We start from the raw sequence: 14043 nt of genomic DNA on the forward strand, positions 1-14043 counted from the left end.
TTTCCAACAGTTTCTCTCACTACTTGGGAGGCTGTGGCAGAAGTCCAGGTGAGGAGGGGTGAGGGTCTGAATCTGGGTGGCCTGTGAGTGGACTGGATGAGATAAATAATGCTCACTGAATGAATCAACAAGACTTGCCCAACAGCCCTGTCCCCTTACAATGGAAGCCTGTACCTGGAAGACCCTCCAACTGGAGGTGACCAGGTGGCAAAGAGGACAGAGCGCTGGGCCTTGAATCAGCAAGACCTGAGTTCAAATCCAGCCTCAGTAACTTACTAGCAAATCATAGACCATCTATTTGCCTCAGTTTCCTCAACTGTAAAAATAGTGATAACAGTACTTACCCTCACAGAGCTGTGAAGATCAAATGAGATGTTTATAAAGTGCTTGGTTGGCAAGGGGTCTGTCACACAGGAGACACTTTAAAAAACGCTTATTTCAAAAAGACAAAAAACTTATTTCCTTCCTTCCAATTAGCCAAGTTGGTCAGTGCCCTTGTAGCCAGGCTGGCTGACTGTGGTTTCAGAAAGGGTCACTATTTTAGTGCTATGTCTTAATGAATCTCTCTCTCTCTCTCTCTCTCTCTCTCTCTCTCTCTCTCTCTCTCTCTCTCTCTCTCTCTCTCTCTCTCTCTCTCTCTCTTCCCCTAGAAAGTTTCCACCCTTTCCCTGCCTCCCAGGAGATTGTGTCAAGCTTAGCTGATCTACCTTGGAAGCCAGAAGGGAGCACTTAGCCCTGCTAGCATTTGAGAGAGTGACTCCAAAGAGTGTAAGTCTTTGGAAGGGGAGAGGAGCCCATTTCAGACTCTGGTTAGGAGATGAAATGAATCCCAACTCCCCGCAGCCTTTTGTTTTCTGGCATTTTGTCCCCCAGAGAGGAGCGTTCTGAGTGGAAGGGAAGGTGGAGGAAGGACAAAGACAACATATCAGGCAAGAGGACCCAATTCTGTTTAATATCTGGCCATACTTGTGTGAGCAAATGATAGGAAACACGGTGGGAATTAATCAACACTGATTGAGGAGAAGGCACCTGAAATCATGATGTCAACGTGGCACTTCCAGACAAGAACCAGAAAGGGAAATTGAGGTGGTTCCCCCATGCTCAGGAAGGAACACCAGAAGCCACATGATTTGATTAACTCACTGGGAAATGTGACAGTGAAGGGAAGACCGTGGGTGCCCAAGGGTTCAGCAGAGCTTGTCCTATGGCAAAAGGCAGCTCAACATCCATCAAGCTGTAGTCAAACTCCACCTCTGAGGCTTAGCGCCCATGCCCTCCCTCGGCCTCCATCTTTTCATCGGTAATGTTGGAAAGGCTTGGATTAGCTAATGACCCACAGTCCTTTCCTGTCTAGGTCTTTGATCCCATGCACAAGTGTGCTGGACTGAAGAAAAGAATGGATTTCATTCCTGTGGGACCTCCCTGGTATGCAAAGTCCCTTCACCAGGAGAGGTCACAACCCACCTCAGACTTTGCAGATGAGGGCCAAGGAAGTCCTTGAGGCCCTGACGGAGGAAAGGATTTGTCCAAGGTCACATAATTAGTAAATATCAGAGGTAGGATTCAAACTCAGGACTTTCCTGCCTCCAAGCCAAGTACTCTAGCCAATGCTCTACCCCTCTTCATCTGCAGGACATAAGAGGGGAGAGGGCAATGGAATCGCTCACACCCACAGCACAACAGCTTCTACTTTTTTCTGTTTCTAGTACCGTGTCAACATACATTAACATCTTGGGGGAAAACACTGATAATAAAAAGCCTGAGTAAAAACATAATTTTCTCTTGTTTTTAAAACCACATAGCACGGAGGCGCCGGTGTGGCAGGACGCGAAGCTCCAGACAAGAGCTTATGTGATGACGGTGGGTGCAGAGCGGCCAGTTCTTTCCTGGAGCTGGGAGACCTTCAGGGCAATGGAAACGAGAGGGGCCAACATGACCTGGGGGAAGGGAGAGATAGAGACACAAGCATGAGAAATTGCGAACACCCCATTTCCATATGTTCCAACCAGCTCTACCTGCAGGAATGGGACTGGTCCAAGGACTTCCCTCCCGGTCTGAGCTACACTAGCTGGACATTCTACTTGTTCCTCAAGAGTAGAGACTGTCTCTCTCTCATATTTTCATTCCCACCCCCATCATGCTTAACCCGTGCTTAATAAATGCCTGATTAATTCAATTCAATAAGCATTTATTTACATTTTACTGGGTAAATGTATGATTCTATGATACAGAAGAGGAAAGAGTGCATGTGGGGCAGCCCAAGCAAAGGGAACAGGAGAGGGGATATGTCATATCTGAGAAATAGCAAGAAAGCCATTTGGTTAAGAGAGAGGAAAGGAAGAGGACCATGATATCAGGGTGATGTCATGGCTTGCAATGAATTTCATATAAGTGGGGGGGTGGGAATTAGTCACCAACCTCACTCTTTCCTCCAGGGCCATCTGGGTCCAGTGGACCAGAACATTTCTGGTTCTTACCCAGGATTACAAAGCTAGTATGTATCTGAGGTGAGATTTGAACTCAGGTCCTCCCAACTTCAGGGCCACTGTTATCCACTGCACCACCTAACTGCCCCTGAAGTTTACTGAGTGGAGAAGTGATAAATGTGCGGTATATCTTTTTGTGCTTAAGGAAAATCAATTGGGCAGCTGTGTAGAGGCTGGTTTGGAGCAGAGAGAGTCCTGAGTACGGAAGACCAATTAGGAGGCTATCACAATGAGGCCTCCAGTTGAAGATGACCTGAACTGGGTGGTGATTCTGTAAGGAGAAGGGGACAAATGCAAGGGATAGTGTGGGAAAAGAAAGAGCAATTCTGACAGCTAGGTGATGGAGAATGAAGAGTGGAGGACAATGCCAACGTTTCAAACCTGGGAGACTGGGAAGATGGTGGTGCCCTCAACAAAGAAAGGGAAGTTCAGAAGAGGAATTGATCTTGGGGAAAGATATTGAGTTCTACTTGGAAATGTCTCCTGGACATTCCATTGGGATGTGGAGATGTGGGATTGGAGATAGAAAGGAAACTAGGGATGGCTATATGGATCTGGGGATCGCCTGCATGGAGATCCATGGGAGTCTTGAGCGAGAGAGTCAGGACAGAGCTAGGGGAGACAACCAGAGTTAGTGGGCATGACAGTGGAGACAAAGAAGGAGTAGAGGGTGAGTGGGAGGAGAGCCAGGAGGCATTATGGTCTTGAAAATCCCGAGGAGATAGTGATCAAGGGTCACAGCCTAAGGAGAGGATTGAGGGAAGGCCATTGGACGTGGCCATTATGAAGGAGCTCAGAGCCAGATAGAAGAGACAGAGAGGAGAAGAGAGGAGGACACGTAGATCTTTCAAGGGGTCTAGCTGAAGATGGGGCAGAGCTGGGTGTTTGTGTAGGCATCAGGCAAAGAACTAGTGGGCAGGGAGAGACTGAAGATTAGATGCATTGGGGAGAAGACTGGAGGGAGCGGGGATCAATCGATGAATTAACAGGTAGCCATTAAGGCCCTGCTATGTTCCAGGCACTGTATTAAGCTCTGGGGACTCAAAGACCAAAGTAACACAGTTTCTGCCTTCAAAAAGCTTACATTTGGGGGAAGCTAGGTGGCGCAGTGGATAAAGCACCTGCCCTCGATTCAGGAGGACCTGAGTTCAAATCCAGCCTCAGATGCTTGACACTTATTAGCTGTGTGACCCTAGGCAAGTCACTTAACCTTCATTGCCCCGCGGCATGGGGGGGGGAGGTTGGGGGGAAGGAGCTTACATTCTATTGAGGGAAAAGAGACAACACATATAATAATAATAGTAATAACTAAATAATAGCTAACATTTATGTGGTACCTACAAAGTGCCAGGCACTTTACAATTATTTCCTCAGTTTATCCTCATGACAGTCCTGGTTGGTGGTTGCTATTATTATCCCTGTTTTACAGATGAGGAAACTGAGGCAAACAGGGTTAAGTGACTTGCCCAGGGTCATATAGCTAGTAAGTGTCTGAGGTCAAATTTGAACTCCATTCTTCCTGACTTCAGGATCCATGTTCTATCTACTGCATATCAAGGCCAGTATTCGTTAAATGTCTATTACGTGTCAGTCCCTGGGGATATGAAAGTGAGTCATTCGGTCTCTTCAATGAGCAACGTTCATGGAGAGATCTGACAGGCTGGCACACAAGAGACAGATTAGCCTATTTTGTGGTGGGTGGGGAGGGGGCAGAGCTGACCTGTAGGAGAGAGGCAGATCTCAGTTTGACACAAGGAGGCACTGTCCTACAACTCTCCATTAGATGGGCAGCTCCTTGAAATGTGAGATTGTCTTTTACCTTCCTTTGTATCTATCCCCAGTGCTTGGCACATAGTAGGTGCTTGAAAATACCGAATGTCTAAATGAACGAATGAGGCCCTGGAATGAGGCACCCCTGGCTTCCTGGGCCCGCTCTATGGGCTCTGGTTCAGCACAGAGGAGCCTTGTCCTGGGGCCCTCTCCCCTAGTATGAACACCTCCCCTCTGAGATTACCCACCATATTTATAGTGATTTACACACCATCTCCCCCAATAGAATGAGAGCTTCTTGAAGGCAGAGAGGGCCTCTATGTCTGCCTTTCTTTGCATCCTCAGTCCTTGGTACACAGTAAGTGTTTAATAAATGCTTGTTGACTAACTGAATCGACTCATCCTGCACGATGACTTGAGAATTACCTGGGGATCCTGGTAGATCTTGGGCGCCTCCTTCTCATAGCTATCAATGTACAGTCGAATCGTGGCCCCAGCACTGCCCGTCCCACTTAGCCGGAAGATGATTCGAGAACCGTCAGCAAAAATGATCCGTAAGCCCTAGAAAACACAAGCACGCCATTACTCCCCAAATGCTGAGGAGGAGAAAGGTTGGAGGTGGGTGGGGGACTCATTCGGAGTCTTCATTTCATCCACACTTGGGCAAGAGGAGTGTGAGTTCCTTATTAGTTGGTGGCCCTAGAGTCTCCCCAATCTGCATCCTGTCCTCCACGGGTCTCTGGCCACATCCGAAGAGGGGCCGGATGACACCCAGGCTCCCCCTCCTCATGGCCTCCCTGTGACTTACCTATAATCATTTGGGTCTGGAGTCGGTCCTCACACAAAGGCTTCAGGGTGTGAGACCCATGGAGCCCAAAACTACCATGATCACCAATCGAAAACAAAAGCCGTGAGGAGGGGAGGGACCTTGTACTATCCTGCATCCACCTCCTGAGGTACCTGCTGCCTCCCGCTAGTGATGGTCAGCTCCTTGGATGGGTGAGTGCATCATGAAGGGAGGAGGCTCCGTTCTTCCTGTCGATGGGGACAGAGACCCAAGGGGCTTCAATGAAAGAAGGGGAGACTTTGGTCTGACCTGTGGGAGGAGGGATGACAGCCTGTGCACATCCCTCGAGATCCTCAGAAAGAGACACTCATCTGCTGAACCACGGCCTCTGGGCTCCACTCCCAAGCCATCAGGCCCTCCCCCTCCCCTTCCTCCTCCACTGCTGCTGCTCACCATTCTTTGCACCTGGTCTTGTTACTTTGGGGGAGCAAAGCATCTATCTTCCCTTTGCAGGTTTGACTTCACCCTTCTCTATGACTCAGTAAATGGCCTTACAGATATACCGAGGCCAAGAGATCCATTCCCCTGTGGCCCGCACAGCCACAGGCTTTTTTTTTTTCTTCAGACTTTCAATGGAGGGTAAAACACCAGAGTCACCAGAAGACTAGGCTGTAGGGAAGAGGGCCTGGATCCAAATCCCACACTCGGAGACGTGCTAACCGTGGTAAGTTTTCACGTATGAAATTGGGTCACTAGACCTCTAGCATCTACCCAGAAGATATTTGTGAGGCTTAGAGGGAAGAATATGGAAAAGGACTCCCTATGTATCCGTTATAGCTGTCATTCTGCCTGGTACGCAGTAGGGCTGATGAAATATTGATTGACTGATTGACTCCAAATCCCACACTCCTTTGAAATCAACCTCTGAAAACCTAATGTGTGAGACGAGGCTGCAACAGTCGAGACAACGGAATTCTGTTTTTCTTTTTTCCTTTTCAATGGTGGGGTGGCAGTGTGGGAGGGGAGAAAATAAATGCTTATAAATTGAAAAAATAGCTAAAGATCTGCAACAGAATAATAGGAAAAGAAAGGAAGGACCGCCAAATACTCTCTGGCCCTTCCTCAGGTCTTCAAAGAAATAATCACCATTCTCTCTCTCTCCCTCCCTCTCTTCCCTGTTTCTCTTTTCTCTGTGTTCTTCTTTTTCTCTGTCTCTCCTCTCTCTCTCTCACTCTGCCTCTCCTCTCTCTAGCACATGCTTGTGTACTGGTATGCACACACGCACACGCGTATGCACACACACATACACACACACACACACACACACACACACATGCACACATGCACCCAAGCCTAGTTCCCACCTGGTTTCTTGAAATGCTTCCATCCACCGGGTCACTGTACTCAAAGTTATCCGCCTTCTCCACAGTGTAAACCTTGTCCCCCACGGTAAACTTCCTGCCCACAAAGGAGCGATTGAACATCAGGGCCTCCAGGTCTTTCATCATCTTGTTGGCGCCCTCGGAGTCCACCTCTTCATAGTCGTACCTGGCAGAGAGCGCAAACACGCGGGGTAACTGCAGATCACTTCCAGGAGTTGCTGCCCCAGCAAACACCCCCCACTCTAAGCTGTGTGCATGAGAAGCTCTCCAGAGACCGAGACCAAGCCGGGGAAATGGAAACCACACGGGAACAGAACAAGGGGCGTCCATGCCCATCCTCCTGTCTGCTACCGGAGTTGTCCTGGAGATGTTCATAGTGAGCCCCAGAGCCGGGAGGACCCCAGGGGCCAGCAAGGCCCACCCTGTCTTTCTGCGGATGGGAAGACTCTATGAACTGATACTGAGTGAAAAAACCATGTCCCAAAGTAGGATGCCCCAAACATCAACAATGGAAAGAAAGTCAGCAAAACTCGGGTTGATCACAACGGTCCCAGGGGACAGCCTTCCTTTGTGTTAGTCAGTGAACAAAACAGTCTGGGTTGTTTTCTTTGGGGCGGGGGCAGTGTAGATTTTGTAAGTGGCCTTGTTTAGGGTGTTTCTGAGAGATGACTATTCTATCAAAGCAAAATGTATCACTTTTTAAAATGTCACCTGAAGGGGGCAGCTAGGTGGTGCAGTGGATAAAGCACTGGCCTTGGATTCAGGAGGACCTGAGTTCAAATCCAGCCTCAGACACTTGACAGTAGCTGTGTGACCCTGAGCAAGTCACTTAACCCTCAATGCCCCACCAAAAAAAAAAAAAAATTCACCTGAAATTGAGTCCAACTCCCTAATACTATAAGCTGTATAGAAGATATACTCCCACCCAAAAGTGGTTAAAGACAATGGAAGAAGGGCACAAACACAATGAAGAGTGAACACAAGGTTCAACCAGAAGTCAAAAACTGGGTTCAAAGAACACCGCGTGCCCTTGGAAAGAAGGAAGGAAATAAGCACCTATTAATCGCCTACTATGTGCTAAGCACTTTACAAATATTGGGGCCTCAGAACAACCCTATTATTGTTCCCATCTTAGAGCTGAGGAAACTGAAGCCAACAAAGGTCAAGTGACTTGCCCAGGGTCACACAGCTAGCAAGTGTCTGAGGTCAGATTTGAACTTGGGTCTTCCCTACTCTGGGCCCAGAGCCCTGTTCGCTGTGACACCGGCTAGCTTGCTCTCAGAACCTCTATTTCCTCATCTATAAAATGGACATAATTATATAGATTATTAGTGTTGTTGTGAGGATCATATGCATATAAAGTATTTTGCAAACTTTAAAGGGTTGTCCTATTTATTATCATTATCCAGAGAAGTTAATGTAAAGAAATAAAATGGCATAGCAGACAGATAGGTGGCATAAAGGACACAGCACTGTGCCTGTGGTCAGGAAGACCTGAGTTCAAATCCTGCCTCAGATACTTACTAGCTGAGTGACCTTGGACCACTCACTTACCTTCCTGAGGTTGTTGCCTCTCTAAGACAAGGGGGTTGGACTCAAAGACTTCTAAGTTCCCCTTCAGCCCTAAATCTATGCTCCTATGAAATGACCAACTTCCTATCAACTGATATACTGCCTGAGGAAATCTTTAGCCGAAGTGGGCACAGGGAACAGAGCTCTGCTGGTGAGATTCCCACTTTGTCAGCGAGGTTCTTCTTGGGGACCGACTTTGGTAGCCAATGGTCCCAGGACTCATCTGCATGGTGTGAACGGAGCCCTTGCCAGGAGGTCAACCAAGCCCGGAAGAATGTGGCAAGCACACCAAAGCCTGGGCAGAGTTTTATTTTTGTGTTCTGAGAATCTGCTCTCCTTCTATCATCAGGGGGAAAAACTGCCTGAAGCCAAGTGTCTTCTGTAGTCCCTGCAGCACCACTGCATGGGCTTCTCTGCCCACATTTTCCATCCACTGGCTGCATGATCTGGGCACGGCAGCGGGGGACTTGACTGCATGATTTCTAGCACGTTTTCTAGATCTCAAATCCTTTTGGAAATTCCCAGGCTGTGATATTTTTCCTGGGTTGTTTATTATTACTGTCTGCAGACACGTAGTATTCAGGAATATTAAGTGCCAAGCAGTCAATGGGTTAAGAGCCATGTTTCTAATGTCCAAGGATGCGCCAATGAGGACCGTCCTGGCAACGGGGCTAAATGAACCATAGTTTAGAGTCTTAGAGCCAGGAGGCTGGTCAGGGCGCAAATGACCTCTTCCCCTTGAACTCATCATGCTTCCAGCTCCCAGTAGAAGAGGCGTGGAACGATACCCATCTCTTTGCTTTTATGATTCCCCTGATCTCAGAAGGGGCATCCTTGGGGAAGGTAGAGCTGGAGTTCACCCTGATAACTAGAGAGCTCTTAGATTTGTGATAGAGTGACTTTATCAGGACTTGGCTAATGTTTACTACGTTGCCTGGTACATCAATAATGCAAACAAGATTAGAACCAGAGGGTAAACAGGGAGGTGGGGCCCATGGATTTCTTCATCTGGAAAGGATGGCAAAGGTTATCTGGCTTTCCCTTTCCTGAAGCATCCCATTCTTAAGAGGGTCCTGGGCCTGAGGACCTCTATCCTGTGGGAGAAAATTCACAACTCCCTGAAGCAGCCCACTCCTAATGGTTGGGAGGCAGCTGGGGTGCCGGGGTGGGGGTGAAGGGCCTGGAGTCAGGAAGACTCTTCTTCCTGAGCTCAAATCCAGACACTCACTGGCTGTGCAACCCTAGACAAGTCATTTCACCCTGTTTGCCTCAGTTTCCCCATCTGTAAAACGAGATGGAGAAGGAAATGGCAAACTACTCTGGTATTTGTGCCAAGAAAACCCCAAATGGAGTTGGGTACAGCTGGAAATGACTCAACAACAACAATGGTTAGGATGTTGTTATTGATTTGGGCTGAAATCAGCATACCTGGGACTTCTACTCATTGCTCATGGAATCCTTAGCCTCCTTCTAGGCTCAGCTCAAGGTCTTTCCTGTGCCCCCAAATCACAGGATCATTGATTTAGAAGGACCCTCAGAAACCATCTAGTCCCACTTCCTCATTTTACAGATGAGAGAAACTGAGGCCTTGCCAAAGGTCACACAGGTGGCGACAGAAGCAGGATTTGAACCAGGGTCCCCTCACTCTCCAAAGCCAGTGTTCTTTCCAATACACCTCTCCCCAGTTGCTGGTGGCCCTCCAACCTGACAGTACTTTGTTGGCCCATTCCCTGTTTATTTGTGCATGGGTTAGCTCTTCAGATTAGACTGTAAGCTCCCTGTAGACAGGGGCTGTTTTGTTTTCATCTCCGTAACTCCCAGCACCTAGTCCCATGCCTGGCACATAGTAGGTGCTTAATAATTGCTTTTGGAATCTTGATGAATCCTGTTCTGCCCTCTAGGGCTAAGCAGACAAGTCCAACCCTTCCCCCCGCCTTGCACATGGCATTGGCCATCAGGGCTCGGAAGAGCCACCACCACTACTCTTCTCCAGGATAACTCCCACTTCCCCCATCTGGTGCAGAGAGAGCAGAGCATTCTCTCCTCGGCTTTGTCCTCTAAAGCAAATCTGCCTGCGTGATAGTCTCCCCATCTCCTTTGAGGACTCTGCCTACACCCTGCCTCTTCCCAAGATCTTTGAGCTCTCCTGAGAATGAAAACCACAAACACTCAGTCGCTGCCGGCTGAGCTGAACTGGGTTCAGCTCTCGTTCATGGGTAATGGGGAGCTAGACTTCATTGCCGTCCATGGGGCCTGAGATTCCTAATGGGTGGGAGCTGGATGAAGGTGGTCGTTCGTGGCCAGGCTGTGGTGTGGGGACGCTAAGTCACCTGCAGGGGGGCTCACCTGGTAAAAAAGTTCCGCCCAAATTTCTGCCAGTGATCCTTCAGGATGTCTTCCACACTCTGTTTGCGGTTGGCGATGATGGAGAGCCAAGCCAGGACGGCCCACAGGCCATCTTTCTCGCGGATGTGGTCAGAGCCTGGGGGAGAAGCAGAGGGACATCAAAACCAGCTGAAACTCAATGTCTGTCCCCGGATCGGAAAAGCCCTGAGCCACCAACATGCTGGCACGAACTACAAGATGGGCTCTAACCAGTTTGGGGCCCAGGGGGCGCCACAGTACACAGAGCACCAGGCCCAGAGTCAGGAAGACTCATGTTCCTGAGTTCAAATCCAGCCTCAGACAGTTACTACCTGGGCAGTCATTCCACCCTGTCTGCCTCAGTTTCCTCATTTATAAAATGAGTAGGTTAGACTTGGTGACCTCTGAAGTCCTGGTCCTCCTCAATGCTAGCACCTGACCTCTGAACCACCCCCAATTTAACCTGGGGATAATCTTGTTTATTCATATTGTTCACATGGTGCCTCCTCCATGAGACCGTGGGCTCCTTGAGTCTTCTGTCCTTTCTTCATCTGCCCAGTGCCTAGCACATAGTAGGAGCTTAATAAATATGCACTGTCCTGCCTCATCCTCCTGCAATACCTCGCTCCCTCAGAAGCTCAGTTCAGATGCCACCTTCCCTCCGGAGTCGCCCCAGCTGTTCATCCTCCCTCTCTAGAGCCCTGGGATTTACCCTGTTGGTGTTTTCCCCTGGTAGAAAACAAGCCTGCTGAGGGCAGAAACTTCGAATAACATCTCTGTATCTCTAGCACCTAACACTTGTTGTTGTTCAGTGGTTTCAGTCCTGTCTGATTCTCTGCGACCCCTTTTTGGGGTTTTCTTGGCAAAGACACTGGAGGGGTTTGCCATTTCCTTCTCCGGCTCATTTTACAAATGAGGAAACTGAGACAAACAGGGTTCAGTGACTTGCCCAGGGTCACACAGCTAGTAAGTATTCATAGCTGGATTTGAACTCATGAAGATGAGTCTTCCTGACTCCAGAGCTGGTGCTCTGGATGCACTGTGGCGCCACCTAGCGGCCAGAGCACAGTACCTGGCAAATAGTATATATTTCATAAATGCTTGAGAGTTGCTTTATTAAACACATGATGCAGACTGGGTATATAGTACTGTGTCTGGAGTCTCAAAGACTCAGGTTCAAATCTCGCCGCAGACATTGTAGTAGCGGTGTGGTCCCAGGCCGGTCACTTGCCCCAGTTTCTACATGTAAAATGGGAGCAGTTACAGTACCAACCTCACAGTTCAATTTCACTTAATAAACCTCTAAAAAAGCATCTCGTGCGGGTCGCCGAGGGCACGAAGATGGAAAATAGCACTGTTCCTGCCCTCGAGGAGTCTGCGGTCAAATAGCAGAGCTGGGCAGAGCAGAGGGTCCCACAGAAATAGGTTCCAGGCAACACCAAATGTGAGAAGGGCATTGGAGAGTTCCAGGCAGCGTGGGACAGTGGGAAGAAGTCAGGGTTTGGAGCCAGAGACCCTACACTCTCTCACTACCTGCGTGGCTCTAGGCAAGTCACCAAACTACTCTGTGCCTCAGTTTCCTTGTCTGCAAAATAAGAAGGTTAGACTCGGGGGCCCCGAGCTCCGTTGCAACTCTTTGACCCATGACCCAGGAGGGGAAGATCACTTTGGGCTGGGTGGGAGAAGAGCATATTCAGGGAGAGCTTCATGGAGGGACTTGAAGGAAGAGAAGGATGTTTCCCCCTCCACAAAGTGAAGAAGTTGGACCAGGTGACCCTTCATGCCTCTCCTAGCTCTGACTTGAGGCTTTCGTGATTCAAACAGGGGCAATGCGGAGGTACTTTCTACCTTTGGGACTGTGGGCAAGTCACTGTACTGCCCTGCGCCTCAGTTTCTACACCTGTAAAACAAGGGGGTTGGATTCAATGACTTTCAAGGTCCCTGTCACATGTCGTCTATAGGACTGCAAGTTTCTTGAGAGCAGGCACGGTCGTACTGATCTCTGTACGTCTCAGTGCCTTGAACTCAGCGTAAATCAGTTAAATTCAGTTTGCTGTTGCTCACTGATCTCACCAAGCCGTCTGAAAGCCTGTGCCCAGCTGCAGCCACCACAGGGTACATGCAACACCAGAACTTTACCCTGCTCCCTTCCCTGCCCCCTGACTTTGGCAATAAAACACCATCAGGGGAGATGATGTAAACAAATGCAATAATGGCAGCCCACCCCAGTAAAATTCAGAAGCGCTTCTGAGAGCCCTGCTGGGTTAATGATAAACTCCACCCCCTCACCCGCTGCCCCGAGTGTGCTCTCACCAGACAGACCCTGACCATACCTCGTGGAAATAGTGTCCACTCAGCACCTCCCAGCACCTGTCCCTCAGCTTCTGCCTAATCAGCTCCTTGTGACCAGGACAGACCCTGGTCCCCGGCCAAGAGCAATATCGACTCTGGCCCAGGGAGATGAGCCCTAACAGTTCCCAAATTGCAAAACCCTCATGAAGGTAGGATTTGGGGGGAGGGTGCCTCGCTGCCACCCTGGAACCAGCTCTAGGTGCCAACAAAAATGCAAAGGAGAACTGCTCCCTACCAGGGTGATGGGCAGGAAAGGGCTGCTATGTCTAAAGGGGACTTCTCGTGCCTTCTCCAGAGTGCCACAGTCTCTTCCAGGGAGAGGAGACCCCAGCAGCCCTCCAGTGGGTTCTCCCTTCCCCAAAGTCATTTGGCAATTGATCCTGCAGACTCAGGACAGCTCTGTTACTGCCCAAATAGCCAGTTGGCTCCTAAATTCGACCAGGGGAGGCTAGGCTAGACAGGACCCCAGACACAAGGTCAGAAGGGTCCTTAAAGGCCAATGTGTCAGCTGCCCTCTTTTACAGAATAGGAAACTGAGGCTAGGCAGGGGTCACAGAGCAAGTGGAGGAGTAGAATTCAATCATTCACTCAACCATCCACCACGTATTAAAGGCTTACTCTTCAAAGCAGTTCCTCTGAATATGTTTTGGAGAGTTGAGTGGACTGTGAGTTCACTAGGACTCAAGGGTAGGATATGGAGGCCAGGAAATCTCCAATGGGCTTAGCTGTATGGAGAGACCCAGCACTCAGATAACGCCCTGGCCTGACCAGGCACGGAGTTCTGTTTTTGGCTCTGCGCCCCACATTCAGGAAGAATGTTGAGAAGTGTGAGAGCACAAAAGGAGAGAAGTGCATCATTCGATGGTATAGCTGAATACTCAGCCTGGAGGGAGAAGACAGAGGGGCCAGGACACTGGGAACAATGACTTGGATAAGGGAACGCCAATGTGACATGAAACACAATGGACCAGAGTCAGGCTCCAAAAGGACCATGACAGACTAGAAGAGAATCTAACAACAAGTTCAACAGGACAAATGTGAAGTCTCACAGTCAACCTCACAAGCACAAGATGGGGCAGGCACGGCCACCTGGCAAACTGACAGAAGATCTGGGGCAGTTAGTGAATTGTCAGTTCAATACAAGGCAGCAGTGTGATGGGCATACCAACCAGACACTCTGACGGGAGCTTGGGTGGCACAAGAGAGGGACAACTTCCAGGACGAGAGGTCCTTTCTTTGATACTCCCACCTCCTATGCCCTCATTGGAACTCCTCTGGAGGAATGGCTTCAGGTATTGACACCACATTTTACTGAGATGGATACTGTGTA

General features: G+C 49.2%; 1 protein-coding gene across 2 annotated transcripts in view; it reads right to left on the reverse strand.

The window, feature by feature from the left end:
* Positions 1-925: 925 nt before the first annotated feature.
* PGM1 (phosphoglucomutase 1) overlaps positions 926-14043 on the reverse strand; it is a 76689-nt gene continuing 63571 nt past the window's right edge. For both annotated transcript variants that reach the window (XM_043963218.1, XM_043963217.1), the window contains exons 8-11: positions 10344-10479; positions 6408-6591; positions 4683-4817; positions 926-1937 (exon numbers count right to left, since the gene is read on the reverse strand). In XM_043963218.1, the coding sequence (XP_043819153.1) occupies positions 1848-1937; positions 4683-4817; positions 6408-6591; positions 10344-10479 (545 nt within the window). In that variant the 3' untranslated portion in view covers positions 926-1847. The remainder of the gene's footprint in view (positions 1938-4682; positions 4818-6407; positions 6592-10343; positions 10480-14043) is intronic.

The sequence above is a fragment of the Dromiciops gliroides genome, chromosome 4 (genome assembly GCF_019393635.1).
Source record: "Dromiciops gliroides isolate mDroGli1 chromosome 4, mDroGli1.pri, whole genome shotgun sequence".
NCBI classification, from domain to species: Eukaryota; Metazoa; Chordata; class Mammalia; order Microbiotheria; family Microbiotheriidae; genus Dromiciops; species Dromiciops gliroides.